The 23672-nt window shown below is 44.5% G+C and overlaps 1 protein-coding gene and 1 long non-coding RNA gene across 12 annotated transcripts in view; one reads left to right on the top strand and one right to left on the bottom strand.

Moving 5' to 3' along the window:
• On the top strand, positions 1-18453 carry LOC139042517 (uncharacterized). The gene is made up of 3 exons (XR_011499308.1): positions 1-320; positions 1795-3325; positions 6399-18453. It is a non-coding gene; the product is annotated as an uncharacterized lncRNA (long non-coding RNA).
• Positions 18454-18814: 361 nt separating this feature from the next.
• The window catches only part of USP6NL (USP6 N-terminal like), a 254559-nt gene continuing 249701 nt past the window's right edge, over positions 18815-23672 (bottom strand). For all 11 annotated transcript variants that reach the window (XM_070501182.1, XM_070501188.1, XM_044761880.2 and 8 more), the window contains one exon: positions 18815-22184. In XM_070501182.1, the coding sequence (XP_070357283.1) occupies positions 20770-22184 (1415 nt within the window). In that variant the 3' untranslated portion in view covers positions 18815-20769. The remainder of the gene's footprint in view (positions 22185-23672) is intronic.

The raw sequence follows: 23672 nt of genomic DNA, 5'->3' as shown, positions 1-23672 counted from the left end.
ATTGTGTGGCGGGAGCTGCTTAAATCCTCCCACGCCTCCGTCCCCTGGTGGGACGTCACCATTCCTGAAAGCCTGTCATACTTTCTTAAGCTTTCAAAGAGCTGTCAGCATATTCTCAAGGGCAGAGGGAGACCGACACGTGAGCGTGGCTGCACGTGGCGGGTGGATGGTGCCGGGTGACGGCTGTCGCCTTCTTTCTCCTCCTGAACTTCTCTTTGGACAAGGTGGCATCCTGTGGCTCCTCGTTCCGGACCAAGGAGTGGATGGACCACTGGGGACACCTGGGTCTGAGACTCTGCACTCCGACTAGAAAATTACAGGTGCCGGAAGAAATGATAACAGGCAGGGCCGGCTGCCCTGTGTGGGGTGGGGATGCTGGAAGGCCGTCAGGAGTCCGTCTGGGATGATCTTTGTGCTCTTGATCTGATGCTAGAAAGATCTGATGGGGGGTTTGATGTTAGCTGGGACACTCTCAAATTATGAGGGGAAGGACTGGTTCTTAAAAATTTCAGTGTGCTGCACGCAGATGGATATTTTGTGCAAAGCATCAAGAAAATTAATTGCTAAGAACATGAAATTAATACAACAATGAAACACAAAATATAAACCCCACGACTTTGTTATTAGGCTCAACAGACATAAAAATTACTCTATCCAATTGCTATAAAAGTTTCTAACTGCTTACTCTTGTGGGGGACTGGAATTGGCCATCCCAAGATATGTCTCTTTGGCATGAGGATTATTTTGGGCCGGTTACTTTTAAAAACTGCAGACAGGAAAGAAACTCTGAAAAGTAGAATTTCCTTACCCTCTGTTAAGAGACATTTACATTTGTAAAGGAAATCTCCATCTGTAATTGTGTCCCCCTCTCTGTACCAGGAAGAAGGGGGATGACCTTATCTCTAGAAACTCTTATCAATGCAGAAGGCGAGGACTCAAGTCTGCATAATAACCTGACTCTTGTTTACTGTACTTGTCTGGTAACCTCCCTTAACTGACTCCCCCCACCCCCAACATCCTCCTTTGTCTTTAGCTGAGGGTGGTAGTTAAGATGAGAACTTCTGCCCTTTTCGTAAGTTGCTTAGTTTGCCTGAGCCTCTCCCATGTAGACATGTTATAAAGCTTTGTTTAACTTTCTCCTGTTATTCTGTCTCATGTGAATTTAATTTGTTTTCTGGCCAGAAGGACCCAGAGCTGGTAGAGGAAATGTCTTCCTCCCCTACACTCTCAATTTCTGCAGCCTACCAATCCAGGGGTCACACTTTAAGTAGCTTAGGTCTAGGAGAGCACATCCCCAAGTTGTCACTGGAATACTGAGTCACCCAGAGGCAATCACAAGAAAATGGTTCCCACAGTCAAATGAAGTATAGAAAATGCTACATATCCTTTTGGTCATTCACAATGCATGGTTGTATAGTAAAGGCTCTGAGAAATCCTGTTTTTTTAAAAAAAAAGCAAAAAACGGGCTGGCCCCGTGGCCGAGTGGTTAAGTTCGCGCGCTCCGCTGCAGGCAGCCCAGTGTTTCGTTGGTTCGAATCCTGGGCGCGGACATGGCACTGCTTATCAGACCATGCTGAGGCAGCGTCCCACATGCCACAACTAGAAGAACCCACAACGAAGAATATACAACTATGTACCGGGGGGCTTTGGGGAGAAAAATGAAATAATAAAATCTTTAAAAAAAAAAAAAGCGAAAAACAACTTACTTTTATTGAATTCAGTTTTCCAAATTTATTTGCTTACTCTCTGTTTCTCTCTCTTTTTATTTATTTGCTTATTCATTTATTTTTGCAGAACACTTGCAACCTTGGCCAAACCACATTCCACCCATCACATGCTCAGAACTGCTCACCTGGGGTCTAACCTACAGGACCCTGGCCAGCCTGGGAGAAGTCGGGCCATAATGCTTGACCCAAAGTGGAAACGGCCCCAGTGCCAGTGAGTCTTCACCAACCCAACTTGACCCTGCAATGGAGGTGCCGGGACCCATCTGCAGACCTCGCCAAAAGGCCCAAGGAATTGCCTCCGGTGAAACTCAGGCTCCTCTTTAATTGTGTAGCCACAGAAGAGAAGACCTCCAGCTGTTAGTGCCACTACATTTTGGCACTTGCCTAGCACGCTGGGACATGGTGGCCTTTAGCGAAAGTCTGTGTGTGGAATAAACTCAATCAAGTGTAAGGAGACCACGAGTTATAATGGGGGACTCCAGCACACCAGCCACAGTGACACCAGTTATCCTTCCCTGGGCTCACCCATGCCAGGCCCAGAATGGGTTTTCCTAATTAGCTGGTGTCAGGCAAACATCCCATGGTGCAGTCAATGTCCTTACAGGAGGCTTTAGAATGTACTGCTTGAAGTACATTTGAATTCACCAAGGTGCCCCATGACCCTCTAACAAAACAATTATCTATAGCCCAATTTCCACGCATGGGACCCCAAATGCCATGGACACTGGGGTCAATAGAGAGAGAGGTCGAGCTGTGCCAGGACTCGGCTCGCTATTGGTTTTAACAGACATGGAGGCAACTGGCTACTCCAGTCAGTCTGGAATACTACTGTCTTTCAAAGACGTAGGATTTCTGCTCTTGTTTCACAAATCAAAGGCACATCAAACTCAATGCCTCTGCTTTCTTGTCTACTTTCAATCGCCTTACTATTTCCTGCCTTTTCAATACTATTTTGCATCCCCGTGGGATTACTATTTTATATACTCTGATATACGCCCTCCTGAGTCACAGGAAAAATGTTTCCAGGCCTGGGGGTTTTCCTGGTGACCACATAGACATAATACTTAGTCTCAGAAAATTCAGCTACTTCTCTCCATGTCACAGCATCCCCCCACAGGGCCAACAATTACTGCCAGCCACCAAGAGACTTTCCATTGACACGGGGTATAATTAGGAGGTCCCCAGACTATGTCACAGGCTTCTGTGTGGTTATAAAACATCCAGCAAATTCTTGGATACACTGCCCAGAAAAAGGTGTAGCCTGATCCCCTTTTGGTGAATAAGGGCCAGCTGTGGGCACCTGCTCCTGACAGATTGTAGCAGGAGGGATGGCTGCCCATCCCCCGAGCCTGGGTCAGGAAAGGGGTGCAGCTTCCTCCTGCTTGTCTCTCTCTCTGGGGCCACACAGCTTTGGACCCCTGAGCTGCCAGGTAGGAAGGGTTCCTCTGCTGAAGACACCAAGCTGGAAAGACCACGAGCAGAGACGACACAGAGAGAAGTGCCCGAGGGCGAGGAGCTCCAGCTGTTCCAGCCCAGGTGCCACACGTGGGAGTGAAGAAGCCTTTGAGATGTCCCCAGCTGCCCCTGGACTGTGACAGGTAATAAATTATCACAGCTGTTTTAAGCCGCTAAGTTTTGGGGTGATTTGTTACTCAGCAATAGATAACTAATATACTTCTTAAATGGGGTACAACTGGAGCCCTTTGTACTTCTCTTTTTCTCAGCACACACCGTTGGGCTGTTGAAGAATTTTCCAGCTAGTAAGGGTCCCATACGAAGGACACCTGCTCTCACAGCCGTAGCCTTGAACGACCCACCCCACCCCCCACATTCACACCTTGCTTCACACTGCTCACACCTTTTTCCCACGTGCTGACTCCTGTTTTCTATTTTGGAGGCTTCTAGTTATGAAGCCCAGTTGGCCACTTGGTTGCTAAGCTTGAACACTCCGTTCTCCTGGGTTGTCCGGCTCAGCCCTCCCTACCATGTGCCTGGCAGATGGACATACCCCACTCCTGGGCACAGCCCGAGGCCACAGTCCTTGCTTCGCCCCTCGCAGGAGAGCAGCACTGCCAGCTGCAGGCGTGTGGCTGGCGCTGACCGGTTCCACACGCCCGCTCTCTCACTCACTCGTGTGTTCATGGGGCGTCCATGAGGCTCCAGGAGCAGAACAAAGCTGATAATCCCTCACCGTTCAGTAGGAGCCAGGAGAAAACTCATATCTTCATCGATGCCGTGATGAGCCCATACCAGCCAGGACATTGTGCGGTCAGGACAGAAAAATTAAACCGGGTAGATTTATTTTTTGTTGCATGAGGTCTTGTAAGGCTGTGAATGGGCACCACTACCAATTTTCTTATCTCTAAAATAGGGAAAGCAATAGTGCTGTTGTGAGGATTAAATGGAACAACATATATAAGATGCTTCGCCCAGGGCCTGACATACAGGAAGAGCTCAATAAATGTAGGCTCTGCTTATTCTTATTACATTTTATTGCAAGTTTCATATGCCCAGTGCTGAGCTCTTCACAGCCCCTCTGCTCCTCCTCCATTTCCCCCACTCCGGTTGACGGCACATCATCCTTTGAGTTACTCAGCTAAAAAAAAAAAAACCCAAAACCTGGAGCTGTCCCTGTCTCCTTTCCTTCTCTCACATCCCACACCCAACTCAGAGCTTTTCGTTTCATATTCAAAATAGATTCAGAAGGGACCACTTCTCACCCCTCACTTCTCTGACCCTGTCCGAGCTCTCATCACTTCCCTTCAGTTTACAGCCAAGATGCGCCAAGTCCTCTGCCCGCTGCCCTCCGCCCTCCACACCCCCGTGACTGGCTGTCAACCAGCAGCCAGGAGAATTGTGTTTAAACAGAAGTCACATCACCTTCTTTGCTCAGAATCCTCCAATGGTTTCCGTCGTTGGTCTTCCTGTTGTCTTCAAGCACACTCCTGCCTCAGAACATTGCTATTCCTTCTGTCTGAGACTCTTCTCCGGATATCTTCCTTGCTCCCTCACCTCCTTCCAGTCCATTCTCAAAGGTTGACTTCTCCAGGAGGTCTTCACTGACCATCCTAATTAAAATCGCAACCCCTCCCCACATTCTCTCTCCCTCCCCCATGCTCTAATTTTTCCCGCAGCCCTCCTCTCCAGCTCCCCTGCTATGTATTGACTTTGCCTTGTTGGTTTCCCCACCGGAATGTCAGCTCCATGAGGGTTTGGGGTGCGTTGCACACTGCTGTGTTCCCAGTGCCCAATGCAGGCAAATGCTCAGTAACTGTTCACTGGCGGAAGGGAAGGAGGGAGGGAAGGGAATTCAGTGCACTACCTCTTTGCCTCAAAGGACCTAGAAAAAAATCCAAGCTGATAATGTGTGGACCCTTGCTTGGTTTCTACACTACAATGGAGAGACCATTTGTACTTCCTCAGCGGGAAGGGAAGTATGGTACCCTCTGCGTACCTTTCCCCTTCATCTTTCATTTGGTACGGGGACAGTGGAGTCACCCTTAGCAAGTGGCTCCCACCTCTGCAAATTTTAGGCGTCATCCTCATTTATAAATGGGGGCAGAGTTAACCTCTTTGGATAAAGACATTTGCCCAAGGTGAAGAGGTCAAGTCTTCCTGGGACCCTAGTTCTTAGGGGGGCCTTTCAGTACGGTCAGTGGCAGGTCTCTGAGTTAATCCACTACCACTGCTCGCTCACAGTGGGGTAAACATGGGTGGTACTGATTTCCTGGATGCGTCAACAGCTTGACAGATTAGAAAGCATGTTGGGTCAGGGGTCACAGGATATGGGTTCTAGTCCAGGCTCTGCTATGGACCAGACTCATGAGCTCCACAACCTGGAGGAGTCGACTGCTCTACAGCCGAGAACCCGCCACAGCCCCAGGAAATGAGTGACTCTTCACCTTCTCAGGGGGGCAACATCATAGATGTCTCCACAGGCCCCCAGTGTGTTTAAGTCAAGAGCATTTTGAGTAATTGGTGGGAAAACAGGAAAGAAACTAAGGTATTTGGTGGTGACCCCATGTGTCATATATGATAGTTTTTTCCTTCTTGCTTTTCTTGTTTTCACTCATTTATTCATTCAACAAATGCTTAGCGAACATCCATCTAGGTTACAAAGGTAAATTTGCAATGGCTCTTGCCTTCAGAAGGCACTCGTTTCCCCTGTGTCTTTGACTCCATTTTCTCTTCCTCTCTGGTCTCTATACCTTATGCCTCTCCCTGGGGTGAAGCTCAGGGACTCTGAGGCAAGAAAGGTGGTTGGCTCCTGCACCAAAATGTCAACACAAATGTTCTGTGGGGAAGCTGTAGCCCTCAAAAGGCCCAGATGAAGTCACCTGGCAAAGTCCAACATTCCGTAACCCCATACGCGTGACAAATGGGTTGGGCAACCTGTCTCCACGTGGACTTCAAAAAATACTTTCGGAGAAAGCCACGGGGGAAGGCAGGAGACAATGAGTAAAGATTTACTGGAAACAAACGTGTCAGGAGCTCTGGGTTCTGTAGGGATGGGTTTGTCAGAGTTGGCATCTACCACATGGCACGAGGCCCAGGCATAGCAGGTGGCATAGACACAGTCTTAATTGATAGCTTAATTAGGAAATTAGGTGGGTTATAACTTCCAACCTACAGCTTGGTTAAGCTAAATTTCATTATCCTCCTTTCCCGTAGAAACACACACATGGAAGTAAATGAGGAGTGGGTGTCATCCACCCGAGAACCGCTGCTAAAATGGTTTGGCCTAGCTGCACGCGTGATAGGAAGAGAAACAATGTGATAAGGAGAAAATGTCCACAGGCACTCCCTCCACTTGCTGGAAGCTGCTCCGGGAAACCTCCAAAGGTTTACCCTTTTCCCTCAAGAACTTGCTGAATTGCCTTCTGAGATGAGAAGCATCATCTCCAACAGCCAGGCTAGCACCTTCAAAGGGTCTAGGCCTGTGAAACAAACGAATTCTGCAGAGACTGGAGGATGAAGACATAGAGCCATCTCATTTATGCCCGTAGCTCTGCAGAGGCAAACCTCCATGTGCTTCATGAGCCCGACTGGCAGCTGCCTGTGGCCCCAGGAAGCTGCTTGGGTGTCTGGTGTGGGTGTGACGGAGGGCTGGCCCTTGGGAACTTGAGCTTCTTCCTGACTGCTCATCAAGGAAGCCAGCCTCGATCCTTGTTACTCACAGCGTGGTGCCCAGTCGAGCAGCATCACCATCACCTGGGAGCTTATAAGGAGTAGAGAGTCTCAGAGCAAACTGCAGATCTACGAAACCAAATCCGCATTTTAGCAAGATCCCCAGGTCATTTGTATGCACTTTAAAGTTTAAGAATTAGGGACCTGGGTAATAGATGGTACAGTCCAACTTCCAGTTAAAATGAAGCCTTCCCTAAAAAGTTCTGTGTAACTTGAAACTGGAGGAAGAGCGAGGTCTACGAAAAATCCAAGCTACTAGATAGAGACCTGTAACTGACATTTGACACCCTCATTTAAATATAAACATGATCTGGGGTTTGCAAGACAAGTGATGCCAGGTGGTAAGAGTCTTGATATGGGAGGCGGGTACAGAGCTATAGAGAATAGACAGGAAGGGTGCGGGGGACACTAAAGGCAAACCCTGCTTTGTAATGTTGCCTGGTAGGTGATGTACCTTACGGGTACAGTGGAAGGTGCTCTCCCCAGTGCACGGTGGTCTGGAGTTTGGAACATTGATCAAGCTCTTGAAACCTGCAACCCACAAAGCTCAGAGTCCAGCTGTGGCTCTTTGCTGATCTCTTATGCCAGCAGAGCCCCTTACTTATTTTCACACAAACACCCAACTTTGCTACTCCCAAATCCACCGTCCGAGTCATTTCCAAGGAGGCCCGGGGGCCCCAGAAAGCACAGACAGGAAACCCCTGCTGCGAAGGAAGTTCATGGCATATGTCCTGGACAGCCTTGACAGCCGGGCTGAGCAATGGGTATTTAATTTGATGGCCATGGGGAGCCACTGAAGGTTTTTAAGCAGGAAAATGACATAATCCAAGTTGGGCTTTAAAGGTACGATTTGAGATTGTAAGGTTGAGTAGAAAGTTATGACAATAATCCAGGCAAGTGTTACTGAAGACTTCAACTAGGGTTTTTGGTTTTTTAATTGGGAATGTAGCAAAGTGTGACTTTATTCTGATGGATATGCATGGGCACCCAGCAGACATCCGATAACACTGTGTAACATGAATGAACAGACGAGTGACCTGGGAACATCACCACACAGACCAATCAACACAGTCATGCAGTTAAGCTTTACATTTTGAGCTCTTTTCACCCATATCAAGTGGACCCAAAAGTCCTTTCTTGAATATTTGCACTTGGGTTCATTGTTTGGATGGTTGTACACGTAACCAGGTTTCTAGTCTCTTCTCTCCCTCTCAGGCTGAGGTCTGTCCACTGCAGGCAGGGGGTGCACATGGGGTTCACCTTCCTACCTGTGCATTTGCTGACGCAGTCTGCTGCAGGTGGGGCAGCAGTGGGGAAAGATGACATTGGGTCCTTTGCCCAAGGTCAAGTCACTGGGCCATTCTGGGCTCGGCTCTTCATCTGTAAACTGCCCGTCACAAAATGCGGAGAGCTTTAGGGACTGCTGGTTTGAGACATGGGGGACATAAGTGAGCCTTCCGGACTTGGGGTGTTCTTGAGGTTCAGCTCGGCCACCCGAACTGTGGGACATTTGCTTGGTTGGCTGGGTACCTTCTGGCCTCTTTGTCCTCAGGTAAAACTGCCAGGTGACCAGATTCTGGATAGGTGAGTTGTCTCTGCTTCATACCAACACACTTCATCCTGAAAGAACATCTAGATCCTTGCATGAGTCATCGTTTCTTGAATCGGCTTCAGTTAGGTTCTACTTTCCTATACTTTTCTCAGTATATCTCAGACTTCACTCATAGATGACAGTGGATTTTTTTAATACACTGTACAGATCCCTTCCCAGGACTCTGATTAAACTCACACACTCCATCTGGTGTCACAAAAGCTGTTTCAAGCCTGGATTCTCTCTCTGAGGTTATTTGCCAACAACCTATCTATAAATTAATAGTTATGGTACATTTATTAGTTTCCAGGACTTCTAATAGCATATCAGTTCTGGACAGAAGCTTAGCATCTGGTTTGGCCAAAGAATTTAATTTTCTACAAACCACATAATCTAATCAGATCATCTGGTCTTCAAACACTAATTCGGTGGCCTTGAAGTGCTGATGCGAGCACCAGGCCCGAGCCGGACAGAGTTTTCACCAGCCTGTAATGAGGGGGTTTTACGAAAAGGTCAATATAGTGGATTTTTTAAAAGGGTAACTATATTCAGCTTAAAGGACTGTCCATTTTTCTGAGGTTATGCTCTTTCTTCATTGTCAAGTGTGTTATAATATTTAAGATATTTTTCTTTAAATAAACGTATTTGACAAAATAAAAATGGACAACTCTGACAGTGCCTCAGATCTTGGAGAACGTTTTACTGATATGAAATCTAAAGCAATAGGCTATCCCAGACTGATGGAGCGCCCAGTGACTTTACGAAGATGGGACAAGCCCAGGTGTAAAACCTCCCCCGCCCCTTTCTGGTATCAGTAAACACCTGCCACTGTTTCTGGTCAGGGACGGCCAGAGATGAAAAGGTTAGCTTCCCAGATGGGCTTTTAAAGAGAAGCCTTTAGTCCAACATCGACTTCTTCTGCAGGAAGAGAGAATGAGGCATCTGACTTCGCCCATATTTCCCGGTCTTCATTTTCTGAGATATCTGCCTTTCAAAAAAGTTATTATTATTGCTTTTCTAACTTTCATTCACTGGGCATCAGTTTGACCTTCAGCTTCAATAACAAAAATAAGAGAGCGCCCTTTCATCCCCAGGCCACACCAGCCTCACGCAGTCAGGGTGTGGCTTCTATTTCATGTCCCTGGTCTCAGGGCTCCTGGCCTGGGACCACCCGCGGTCTTTTGCGGCTGTCCCCAGGAACCTCTCTGATTTTCTTGTCCTTCCTTCCTCCCCCAACCGAAAGAAGAGTAAGGGGAACAAGATGGTCCAATGGGAGGGAATGGCCTCCACTCTGCATCGAGGACCAGCTTTTGCTGAGTTCCACCCAAAGCCCTGTCATACTCATTCTTGGCTAAAACCTAACCAGGGGCCCAAGTGGGGAGTATGTGTTTGGCTTCCCTCCCACCTCCTATTCCTACCTACCTGGGACCCCACCCCCTTAGGGCTCTTTGCTCTTCCTCACCTCCCTGGCTTATTTCACGGCGGCTATTTCTTAATCTGGAGTGCCTGCCCATCATAAACCTTCTTCCCCGTCTGTCCTAAAAGGCTTCAAAGTCTTTGTGCAAACAGAACTTCCTTGACAGCCTGTGGTTCCTAAACCCTTCCCCATCCCACCTGTGACCTTCAACACTGCAACGCTGAGTCCTGCTTCAAGGCTGGTCTGAGGCCAAGGAGGAGCTGGAAAGCCCACCGAGGGCTATGTGAATACTGTTCTGTAGCTTTTACACTCAGCAATCAATCCGCCATCTTTCCACGTCAATTCACATAAAGCTACCTCCACACTTTTAATGGGTGAACAGTACTCTTTTATGTGGTTACGCCGTAACTTATCCTATCCTCTGTTGATGGATATTCAGGTTATTTCCAACTTTTCTCTATTACAAACAATGGTGCAACAAACATCCTTGTACATGTTTCTTTTTCCACTTGTCTTTCTGTTTATAGCAGTATTTCTGGACCCAAGAATACAACATATAAATGCTGATACCGGTAGGTGGTACATTTTTGGAAGGTAATTTTCCTCGAACAGGATATGAACATTCTTTTTGCCAATCACTGTTTCCATTTCAATTTCTCTAATTACTGGGGATGTAGAATCTGTGAATATGTTTAACTGCCTGTACTTTTTTTTTTTTTCGGTGAGGAGGGTATGCTCTAACATCTGTTGCCCATCCTCCTCTTTTTTTGCTTAAGGAAGATTCCCCTGAGCTAACATCTGTGGCCAATCTTCCTCTGTTTTGTATGGGCGTCGCCACCACAGCACGGCTTGATGAGTGGTGTAGGTCCGTGCCTGGGATCCAAACCTGCACACCCAGGCTGCTGAAGTGGAGCGTGCTGGACTTAACCACTCTGCCACGGGCCCAGCCCCTGCTTTGTACTTCTCTATCTGTACATTTTCTTTTACTATTCTTTGCCCACCTTCCATTTGGGGTTACAAGTCTAAAAGGAAATAAAGGTTCTTGAATATGAATATGAGCCCTGGCCCTCCCCATTTACATTCGTGGAGCAGCTAAGTCCCAGGCACTGTGCCACATGCACAGTATCTCAGTCACTCTTCAGAGCAACCTTGCAGGGAAGCCTCATTTTCCCGATTTTACTCAGGAGACTGAGGCCCAGCAAGGTTAGTGGGAGAGCTGATACTCCAAGTTTGTTTTCAGGCCTGTGGTCTTTCCATGATACCAGTCACACCCTCTAAACGAAAATCCCCCAATAGGATTTTAAGGTGGTTTCCAGATAGTAATGGGAAAATGATACGGGAGCTAGAAGACAAAAGAAATAGGGGTGGAGAGAGTGACACCTCCCTTCTTGCTGTGTGGTCAAAACACATCATTCGTTAACAGAGGCAGGTCATTCGTGGCTTCCCATGTTTCAAGCCCAAGGCTCTGATTGCAGTATATTCCTGTTCAATTGCATTCCACAGTTAGGTTCTAAGGGATGGATTATAGAGTCACGAAATGTCGGACTGTATACTGTTTAACTTAAAACCAAACCAAACCCCACTTCCCGGCCCAGCCCGAGATTCTGACTTCGTTGGCCAGGGGATGGCCTGGGCATCAGTGGTTTGGCAGCTTCCCGAGTGATTCTCATTTGCAGCCACGGCTGAGACCCACTGTCTTAGGTCATCTCTACTATCCCTTCTAACTCTAATGTCCACATTTCATAGCTGAGAAAGGGAGGCTCAGAAAGGGAATGTGATTTGCCCAATGTCACACTGCTCTAAGTGGCGAACTCAGACTACAGTGCAGGTTTGATGGCCTCCAGAGGGCACATGTCCAGGGCCCTCATTGTCCTTCCTTTTCAGAGGTGCCTCCACTGACAGTGTTATTCATGGGTACAGATAACGGTTGATAACAACATTGTTTCCAGGGTAAGAGCTTGAGTCATTTGTCTCAGTACTTGCTACTCTGCTGCCTTTGCTCCCGGCTGTACTGTGAGAGCTGCCCCATCCCCCATCCCCCATGGGGGCAGCTATGAGCCGGTTCCCTCTGCTCATGGTCATGGCTCCTTCCCCTGCACGTCCAATTCAAGCCACATCTTTTCTCGTGAGCTTCATCTTCGTGTGTGTCACTGTTACAGGTGCTGACTGCACCGGATCCTCCTCACTCCTGGTCCTTGCCACAATGCGGGTATTCATTTGTGTCGGGAACTGCATAATTAATTTCCGCCTTCCCCACTCCAGGAGACCAGGGTCCCTTGGGCCTGTGCCCACCCTTGTTCTCCAAGCACTTGGCACAGTAGCTAGCACAAGGCAGACAAATAGGCCTCGTGTCAGGGCAGCCTCCCCTTAAGAGTTTGGGGCACAACCTTTTCAAAGTCCCCTTCCCACCTCTAGAGTTGAGAGATCAGAAAACCCAGTTCCCAGAGAGGCCCAGCGACCTGCCCGAAGTCACACCATGGATTTGTGGCAGAGCTTATTAATTCACTCAAGACTGATTTAGCATTTTGGGGGCTGCAGTTCATTGCTGATTCCCGTTTACAAGAGAAGTTAACCCCCCATCTTTCGCACATATGCTACGTCTGAATCACGTCTCCCTCACCCACCCCACCCTCCAGCTGCCATTCAGTAAGGGCCATCCCTTTCGTCTGAGCCTCTGGAGAGAGCCGCATCACCTCCCACTTGTGCCTGCAACCACCGCCATCTGACTGTGGCTCTAGGAACGACAGCGGATGACAGCAACCTACAGGATGTCCCTGGCCCATCCTGCTGCACTTGACGCTGCTGCTCGTCTCCTCCTTCCTGGAACTCCCACTCCGCCAGCCAGGGCACCGTCTCCTCGCGTCGCCTTCCGTGCTCTCCCTTTTGTGCGTCCTGTGTAACTGTACTGTTTATCTCCATGCTCCTCACTACACTGTCAGCTCCAGGAAGTCAAGGTCCACACCCTCTTGGTCACTAAAGCCTAGCACTGTGGTGACATGATCATGGCTAACATTCCAAATGATCACCGTGTGATGACGCTGTGCTGAACACTTTACACCAATTCACTCATTTAATCCTCACAACCCCATGAATACTACAGAAATCCTACAATCTTCACTTTATAGACGAGGAAGTGGATCAGAGCACAAGCTCCATAGGACAGGGGTTGTTGTCTTGTTACATCACGATTTCACCAGGACCAAGAACAGTGGCTGGCCCACTGAGGCAAAGTTCAAACTCGAGTCAGTCGGAATCTGAAGCTCAGTCTTCAACCAGATGTGGCGGAACTAGGCCACGACTGTACTTACTTCATGCACTCCTTTCCCTCTGGCACCTCTGAAATGTCAGTGATCCCCTGGGCTCTCCCCCTCCTTAGCTTGCTCATCTTCTCCCTCGGCAAGTACTCTCCCGTGGCTTTACCTCCTATGTGCTGGCAAGTCCCAAATCTCTCTGGAATTGCCAGCTGCCTATCCGACAGCACCATCTGTCAATCCCCTAATTCCTCATATTCGACCTGTCAAAAGGTCATTTTCTCATTAAACCTAAACCTGCTCCTCCTCCTGACTTCTTTTTATCAGATGGTAGCCCCACTATCCACACTCCCTCCCAACCTGGGAATTGCAGAAATCGACCTTGACCCATCCTCTGCCCTCAACAGTACAACGTGATGTTTAAGCACACAGGCTCTGAAGAAAAGAATTCTCTTCACAAGAGCAAGAAAAATAAAATACTCAGGAATAATTTTAACATAAAAGTGCAAGACATATACTAAAACTACAAAACTTGCTGAGAGAAATTAAAGACCAAAATAAACGGACATTCTCTGTTTATGGATTGGAAGAGTCAACAATGTTAAAATGGTAATTCCTCCCAAATGGATCCATAGATTCAAAACAACACTATCAAAATCGCAGCAGGATTTTTCTTTTTTGCAGAAACTGACAAGCCGATCCTAAAATTTATATAGAAATGCAAAGGACCCAAAAGAGCCAAAACAATTTGAAAAAGAACAAAGTTGGAGGAGGTACACTTCCTGATTGAAAACTTAAACCTTTATATATATGGTCCATGATTTTTAACAGAGGCACCAAGGCATTTCAATTGTGGAAAGCATATCTTTTTAACACATGGTGCTGAGACCACTGGATATCCACATAATTTAGATCCTTACTTCACAAGATATACAAAAATTAATTCAAAATGGCTCATAGACCCATATGTAAGAGTCAAAACTATAAAACTTCTAGAATAAAATACAGGAGAAAATCCTTTGTGACCCTGGGTTAGGCAGAGATATAATACTAAAAGCATGATCCATAAAGAAAACACTCATAAATTGGATTTCATTAAAATTAAAAACATTTGTACTTCAAAAGACACCATTACGAAACTGAAAAGACAAGTCACAGACCGAGAGGAAACATTTGTAAATCATGTGTCTTGCAAAGGACTTGTATCCAGAATACATTAAGAACTCATACTATTCAAAAATAAGAAAACCACCCAATTAAAAACTGAGCAAAAGATCTGAACAGACATTTTGCTAAAGAAGATATATGAATGGCCCATAGGCATATGAAAAGATGCTCAACATCATTAGCTATCAGAGAAATGCAAATCAAAGCCACAATGCGATATCACTTCACACCCACTAGAAAGGCTATAATAAAAAAATACAAAATAACAAATGTCCGCGAAATGTGGAGAAGTCAGAACCCTCATACACTGCTGGTGGGAATGAGGTGCAGACCCTTGGCAGTTTCTTAAAAAGTTATTAGCATAAAAGCCCACAATAGCACTCCTAGATATAGACCCAAGGGGAAAGAAAACACATCCACACAAAGACTTGCACCCCAATGGTCACAGCAGCATGGGGAAACAGCCCAACGTCTTTAACTGGTGTGTGAATGAACAAAAGGTGGCAGAGCCATCCCATGGACTACTACTCAGCGATAAAAAGGAAAGTCACCATGGATACAGGCTACGTCATGGATGAACCTCAGAAACATGACGCCAAGTGTGAAAGAAGCCAGATGCAAAGAACACACATTATCTGATGCCATTTATATGAAATGTCCAGGAAAGCAAATCAGAAAGGTGGAAAGTAGATTAGTGGTTGCCTGAGGCTGGGGGCGGGAATGGAAATTGATGGTAAACGGCAAAAGAGATCTTTTCGAGGTGGTGGAAATGTTCTAAAAAGGTGTTGTAATGGTGGCACAACTTTGTAAATTTACTAAAAAGTCCTTTAAGTGCATACTTAAACGGGTGCATTTTATGGTAGGTAAATTCTACCTCCCTAAAATCGTCAGAGTTGGGGAGGGAAGGGAAGCACAGGCTCTAGATCCAGCCCGCTTGGATCCAGGTCGTGGCTCTATCACCTCTGAGGTGTGGGCATGTTACTGCAACTGTCTGTGCCTTAGTTTTCTCATCCATAAACTGGGAATCATAGTAGGACACACTGCATTGTGAGAATCGAATGAGTTAATACAGGTACAATGCTTAGCACAATGCCAGACACATAGTAAGCATTCAGTAACGTTAGCTGCTTTTCTTATTGTATGATTACATTCAACCAATTATCAAGCCTTGCCAATTTTACTTCGTCATTAGTTCTCAGGTGAATCACCTTTTCTTCCTAACTTCTTCCCTGGCCTTAAGCTCTGTAGCAGCTCTTAGAACACTTGCCGCAGTCTTCCTAACTTCCTCCAGGCTGGTTCCCTCACGGAGCCTCTGCAGCCTCCAGCTCAATGGCACAGGAGGCCCTCCCTGACCTCTGACCTCGTCTCCTGTGGTGTGGACCCCCACCCCCACCTCACATACACCATACACATCAAAGCGGTAGACTTGCCCACTCAGACCCCGCAGCTGCTCACGCCATGCCCTCTCTGGAAAGCGCCCCTTCCCCTCCCTTTGTCCGTCTGCTCTACTAATCCTCTAGGGCTGGGCTGAGACAGCTCCCCGCATGCCGTCCCTGACCCTCTCGAGCTGTGGCCTTCGCGTGCCTGTAAGAATCACTGTGCCTATCTCCAACATTGAACTGACACACGGATTACAGAACATGCCCCCTGTCTTGCAGCGGAGCCTAGCACAGTCCCCAGGACATCTAGGACACTGTGGGAGCAAGTTAAAATGTTGATGGTCAAGTGAACCACCAGACTACGCAGCATTTTCTCAGCTCCTCACGAGGGGAAGATGCACTTAGGCTTTTAAACAGCTTCGGCCTTTTGTTAACATGTCACTTACGGAAAATGACAGAAGTTGTCTAGGAAAATGGAACTCTTAATAAGGTTCTACATATTTTGAAGAACTACTGTAAGCAGTAATGAGATAAAGTACAGGGTCACACTACCTTCCATTTTATGCCACTTATACTTTGTACAACTGTCAGTAGTCCATCCAAATTTACAGAGACGGCAGGTAATGCGAATCTTTCCAGTGGAATTTTTCCTAACTTACTTGAAATGAGAGTTTCTAAAGAATGGAACTGATCTATTAAGAATTTTTGAGGAGGCTCATAGTAGGAATATAAGATAATCAACTTTAGAGGGATTTTATTTTTATTTTATTTATTTATTTATTTTTTGAGGAAGACTAGCCCTGAGCTAACATCTGCCAATCCTCCTCGTTTTGCTGAGGGAGACTGGCCCTGAGCTAACATCCATGCCCATCTTTCTCTACTTTATATGTAGGATGCCTGCCACAGCATGGCGTGCCAAGTGGTGCCACGTCTGTGCCCAAGATTCAAACCGGTGAACCCTGGGCCGCTGAAGCAGAACGTGTGCACTTAACCGCTGCGCCACTGGGCTGGCCCTGGATTTTACTTTTAAAAGAGCTTAACTGATTGAAGGGGAAAAAAAATACAATTACCCGGGTTCCACCCCAGAGATTCTGATTTACGTGGCTGAGGGGGGGAACCAAGAAAACATTTTTCAAAAGTTCCCCAGATAATTCTAAAGAGCAGCAAAGGTCATGATCCGTCCTATGAAATCTCAAATTTGTTCCTATATTTCTCAGTGTTCTTATTTATAAAATGGTGGCAGTTACACTTAGATTTATGCATAACTGAAAATCCTTCTCAAAGTACAATTTATCAATATATGTTAAATGGAATCCTTTCTTCCTATTCTCAATACCTTGGGTCAATGTAAAAGTAAAGTTGGACTTATTAAAACCACCTGGTCAATAAGCATTAATATCTATATTAGAAATGGACATTTAAAATCCATTAAAGGACAATTAAAACAAAAAAACAGACTGCAAAACCATAAAGTTAACCCACAACCAAGCACATACTAAAATAAAGGTGTGAGTCTAGAAGATAACTGAGAGAACATTTCCAGAACAGTAAACTGTAGGTCCTCTGTGAATAAATCCCTATTTGTGGACATGGAATTTTTTTCTCTAATCATGAAAATGAAAAGAAAAGAGATCTCAGCAAAGCACTGACTAGGTACTGTCTTGTGTTGGCATGAAATGGGCCCCGAGGGAGAGATGTGAAAGGCTTCAAATATGAAACTCAATTTTACAGTTACACTGAGTAGGACATAAAATGTCGTATTAGAATCTTCCTAAAACGAAAAAAGTTAAAACAATCACATCGCATCCTGCAAACATCTACTCTTCTTCTCCAGAAATGCCCTATTGATTGGAGCTCTTTTTGTTCTTTCCAGAAACATTCGATCATCGATGCTGCAGGGCATTAGGACATGCCACCCCAAAATGTGCCACTCTGGCCTAAGAATAATTTCAAGCTGAAGGCTTTTGAGTTTCTGAAATGCCTTCTCTGCCTAAAAGCAGAGCTTCCTGACAGACCTCAATTGTCATAAATCCCCTCCCAGTTTAGCTCTCATCTCCTCTTCTGGCCCCACACCCGGACACTGTCACAACTATCAGGTCTCCCATCTACCCTCCCAAGGGCTCACTTCTCTTTTCCAAAAAGTCCTGCTTCTCCACAAGTGTCTTTCTCTCCCCGCTTCTCCCTACTAAGTTAGTTATGTAGGCCCCAAGTCTACCTGCCTCCAAGTGGCTCATCACTGGGTACCATGTGAATGCACAATGCACATGCTAATGAACTTCTGTTGGTCTCCTGTGAATCTGTGTTTCATCAATCCAACTTACAGGGCCGGAGAACCTAGGAGGGTAGAAGGAAAAAACATTTTTCCTCCCCTACAATACTCTGATACCTGATTTTACAAACATATATACACTCTGTCTCCAAGCTTTAAAAAGCTGTCTATTTTTTTTAAATCCTATAAGAAACATAAGCATCAAAGAGTCAAAACCCTTTGAGACTCTGGGTCCAGTTTCTTTAACTTTTCAAACTAAATATTAAAAACTAAAAACTATACCAAAGTGCTTAGTGTCTTAGGCAAAACAGCTACGAAGAACAGACTTAATAATGGCAAACCATTTCCTCCACGGACACGCAGCCACAGAGTAAATCAGTCTCCACGCCATGGAAATCCTCACCGCAGATGTTTCCATAAACATAGTTTACCCACTTTACCAGTACATCCCGTCTTTTATCATTATGTCACTCTTTATCTTTTATTAAAAGATAAATTTGAAAGAGTGTATGGTGGCAAAATCACTTCAAATTAAATTTTCCCACTTTAAAACTAACAGAGAACTACATTTTATAATGGGGAAGACCGGCAATAATACCTTATTGCTATTAGTAATGGCAGATTAAATAAAGGAAAGGTGATGTTCTAAATACAGTCCTACTGGAAATGAATAAAGCATACAACACAGAACTGTGATCTGATCGAGTCACGTAGGCCAACACGGGCAGGGTCTACCCCGTTAGAACAGAATTAGCTTTAGGAGCACGACAGATGCAGCACTTCTGCCATATGAAAAAGCACATAAAAGACACAAAGCAAAATATAATTATTACTTTTAGCATGTTAAAAATAATCACATCAAAAAAAGTATACAGATAAAAAATGTCATAGATGACATAAGAAAATAGTGTGTGATATATATATTTTGCATATATATATATATATATATAAATCTACAGTATTTACCACTGTTGATATATATATTTTGGAGCAGCCCAGATGCTGCTATCATAAACTAAATTATACAGCTTGGTTTATTACAAGTCACAGAATCATGGTTTAAAAATTGGAATTACTCTCCTCAGCTACATTTTATACACATGTATTTCCAAGCTCCTGCACGCTCTGCATCAAGAGCCTGGTGCGAGCAGGACTTCGCTGGAGCTGCAGCGGAGCGCCTGGCCGCTCAGACACTGCATTTCCTTTGCCATTTAATAACATCATTACCGAGTTGATTACAATTACATTAGACTCATTATATACATAAAAAATAGTCACATTCACTAGCTAAACAAATGTTACTCTCATTTTAAAAGACAGACTTCTGTACCTTGAAAGCTTCAAGCTGCAACTTGCAACAAGAAGAGCCATCCATGGTAGGTTTTCTACTCTACTATTCAAATGTGAGCAAAGTCCTGTTGAAGACAAGCTCTCCAATTAAACACAAAGTCAGACTTTCTTGGAATGCCCAAAACTTTGTCAGTGTTTTAGTAATTGTAGTGTAACAGAATATATTTAAAGACATTGCTAATTTTTTACCATAAACCTGAATTGTTTTTCACTGAAAAAGAAAAGACTTTTGAAAGTGTAAAAGTCACACTTAAATTTTTTTCCGACTCCTAATAATTAGGATCATCTCTACAATTTTACATACTCATAATTTAATGGCCTAAGTGCAGCAATATCCATCGACTACATTCTTGAAAGAAAAGAGTGCCGGGAAAAGATCATGTAAATGACCACCCGGGGCCCTTTGTGGGGAGGCCCTGCAGGAATTTGAGGGGCAGAAGTAAGAAGTCACCATATTGTTAATTCTGCTTTCAAATGAATTTCAAAGGAGTTTGTTCTGCTGCCCCGTGTGAGTGCTTGGTGATCAGCAACTTGCAACTTCTCCTGCTGGCATCCACTGGAGAGTGTATTATAGCATTTCCTTTGCATCTGGCAAAGAACATTCTGCTCTGAGCTTTGCACAAGTCAGGCCAGAACAAAGAGCACAAATGCATTAAAACCGATTTCGTGTACACAGATACGGAGAGCGCGGCACCTGTGGCCATCAGCTTACTTTAACTGCCCCAAATTTTAAGCACCGTTAAGTGGTTAGCCTTTCTCTCCAATGTCTTTAATTTTCAGATTGAAAGAAAATGGCAGCTATTGAACAAAAATGATGAGCACTCTGTGAGATGCTGAATTAAGTTAGGGCAAACTCTGAAGTCAGTTTAGGACCTGGGTTAAAAATATAAGGAAAAAAACGACTAAAAAACAAGTTAAGAAAAAGAATAATAAATTATTCCATGGATCTAGATTAAAAGTAGTTTTTAAATGTTTCTTTAGTTCTGTGTTCAAATGTGTATGCACAGATGCCTATAATATCTGTTAAAGACACATACACCACATATAGCCTTGAAAATATCTATTCTACACAGAAAGTTTTTCAGTGCTTTGTAACATTACTCAAAATGGAATGGGCTAATAGAGTAAAAATGTTCAGGTTTTGGAGAAAGATATCAATGAAACTGAGTGATGAATTATTGTGCGTGCATCCCTAAATGCTATTGCTATGTTTCCATGTTAAATTCCTTTTAACAGGTTCAGTGATGACACAATTTAAATGCTCATCTTAAGCAGCATCTACGTGGGGATGGAAACACTTCCGCATAGTCTTATTAAAACTCTGCGAGTTGTTTACAATAGTATAAAATACTGCTTTGGCAATTATAAACATAGCAACATGGGTTTCATACAATTTCTACTCTTTTGTCTTTAGCAAGTACAGATGAATTCTCACAGCAATACTGATTCTTGAATAGAGAGCCCGTCCCGATTTCTGTAGTGATACGCTGGAGACGAGGGCCCTGAATATTGATACCCGGAGGAACTGGCATCTTCTAAAGCTGGTGAAGTTCTATACCGCACTGGACTATCGACCGAAACCGCTGGGAGGTTACGGTCCTGAAAGGAGACATGCTGAAAGGCAGAATATTTTGGTAAATTGCTTAAGTGGCTACGGTTAGGATCTCGAGTCCACGACTGTCCATGCATCTCAGGTCTGTATGCGTAACTCACTTCTGATCGTTTTCTGTTATCTGGCAAATAATCCACTGGAGGAATGATGAATTTTCCATTCTTTGGTGACCCTGAATTGCCCGAATATCCCCCAGCACCAATATCAACAGGGAGAACTTCTATTCGACTAGAAGGTAGTACAAGGGGAGCTGGGCGGCTGTAAGATTTTTCTGGAGAACTATCGATCGAAAGAGTAGAACCATAAGGCCTCCTGGAAGGATTCATTTGGGTCCCAGGGGTAAGTTGTGGAGACACAAAGCTGCTGTTAGCAGTAGGGATGTGTTTGGGAGAATTTCCATGGTAAACAGGAGGATTACTATAAGATGGCGGATGCACGGTCCCGCCGTCTTCCCCATCTAGGTGAGATGGATATTTTGCATAACTTGGAGGCTGCACTTTAAAAGTAAACTTGTTTGGTATTTTTGATGGACTAGAACTTGGCTCAGCGTGCTTTCTTGGACTGTGAGAGTAAACAATATTCCTGGGACTTTGAGAGTAAGCCCTTTCCAGAGCCTCTTCGATAGAAGTGCCATTTTCATTTTCAGGTACATTATCATACTGTGATGCATTAGAACCACGTTTCCCTTCATCAGCATCCCAAACCTTCATCTTTTGCCTTACATTGGACATCCGAGCATCAGCAGAACTAGGGATGGTGACTGTAAGCGTGGGGTGTGCTGATCTACCTTTGCCTTCAACGGCGTATTTGGCAGTTTTTTCACTAGTTGAAATATCTGACGGTTTATTCCATTTGGGCACAAATTCCTTCCTGATATTTGAAGTGGCATTGCTATTTTGGTTAGCAGCTGCATGATTATATTGCCTGGAATTGTCTTGTGGACCTGATGGAAGTTTTCTTTGAAAATTGGCCTCTTCTTTAAGCTTTTTGCTATCCTCGTCCGCCGATTTCCGTCTTAGCTGCCTTACTCTTTCCGGCGTACCAATTCTGCTTTGATGGTGAGGGGAATGCTCCTGTTTTTTGTGAGGTGATGAGCCACTTTCTTGTCTGCTGCTCATATGAGGACTTGACTTGCCAACACTTCTTTGTCCATTGCTCAGGTGACTAATGCCAGCAGACTGACATTCAGGTGGAAGTTGTCCCAAAGGTTTCTTTGGAAATTCATCTTCTTTACCTAAAGGGAAAGATACATGCATAAGTAACACAAATACATGAGTAAATAGTACCAAATATTAAGAATGACATTAGGAATAACTGCATATTCTTCATATGTGCACTCATACACATGAATACACCTACATACACACCACACAATTTTAGTGGCTTAGGAAAGTATTTTTTAGAGAATCTGATATTAAAACATACTAAAACACAAAATCTTATTAGGCACTATGAAGGTGGGAACATCTTATAACCTTATGAGTAAAGTTCACACAACTGTGTAACGTAGGATTCTTATATTTTGTTAAGACATATTGTTACATACTTTTTCAAGAAGCCAAGGCTGATATTCTCATTTCTATTCCTAAAACAATCCTACAGGTCAGTAATTCAGTGTCTTACCATTACATTACTTTCACATTAGCCTACCTCAACTGAAATGGTTTTGAGAACTCTGTAAAGCTTTTCCTATCAACTTCAAGTAGGTCTACCAAATTTAAAATTCAATTGATGGCCAACTGTGGTCTCAAAGTTGTCCCCAAATAGTTTATTATTATCTTAAGTACAGGCCACAGTATAACTTCAGGATAAAAAGAAATAGTATGGCTCTATTTCAAAGTTAACATTCTAAAAGGATCCTAACTTTAAATGCAAAAAAAGAGAAAAAGAATAAAAAAAGAAAGAGAAAATAATTTTGGATACTTTGAGTTTTATATTTTAAATAACCCACATCAGAAAATCAATGAGGAATTAAAGGAGGGTGCGATAAATCGGCAATTTAGTAAACAGTGTTTAAGATGATCTCTGACAATTTGGATACCCAAATAATATCTTGAAAAAACAACAAATTTCACTTATAAAAATTCTATGGTTTAAGATATATGTTTTGCACCTGTTATTACAAAATAATATATTCTCACTTTGTAAGCTGTTGCTCTCTTCAAATATCCACCCACCCATTCATCTCACAAATCTTTCCTGAGTAAGCTCTGCTTGGGGCACTGTGCTAAGCAATGAGCACGTGCGCAGTGAACAGGCAGACAGGCTTCTGTTTTCATGTCGCTCACAGTCTTGGTGATGATAATTTTGTTATTTATCCACATTTCATAATTGTTCTTAAGACATTTTAAAAAAGGATTTTTACATTGAAGAATTCAAAAAGTGGTAAAGTTTTCTGGGATTTATTGATTTGTATTTAAAAGCAACTGCTGGGGCCAGCCCGTGACCGAGTGGTTAAGTTAGCAGACTCCGATTCGGTGACCCAGGGTTTCGCTGGTTCGGATCCCACGCACAGACATGGCACCACTCATCAAGCCATGCTGAGGTGGTGTCCCACATGCCACAACTAGAAGGACCCACAACTAGAATATACAACTATGTACTGGGGGGCTGTGAGGGAAAGAAGAAGGAAAAAAAGATTGGCAACAGATGTTAGCTCAGGTGCCAATCTTTAAAAAATAAAATAAATAAAAGGAACTATTGACAGAGATTCACTGGAAAC

The sequence above is a fragment of the Equus asinus genome, chromosome 29, assembly GCF_041296235.1.
Source record: "Equus asinus isolate D_3611 breed Donkey chromosome 29, EquAss-T2T_v2, whole genome shotgun sequence".
Classification (NCBI taxonomy): domain Eukaryota; kingdom Metazoa; phylum Chordata; class Mammalia; order Perissodactyla; family Equidae; genus Equus; species Equus asinus.
The sequence above is the reverse complement of the archived record's forward strand: the minus strand, read 5'-3'. Positions and strand labels throughout refer to the sequence as shown.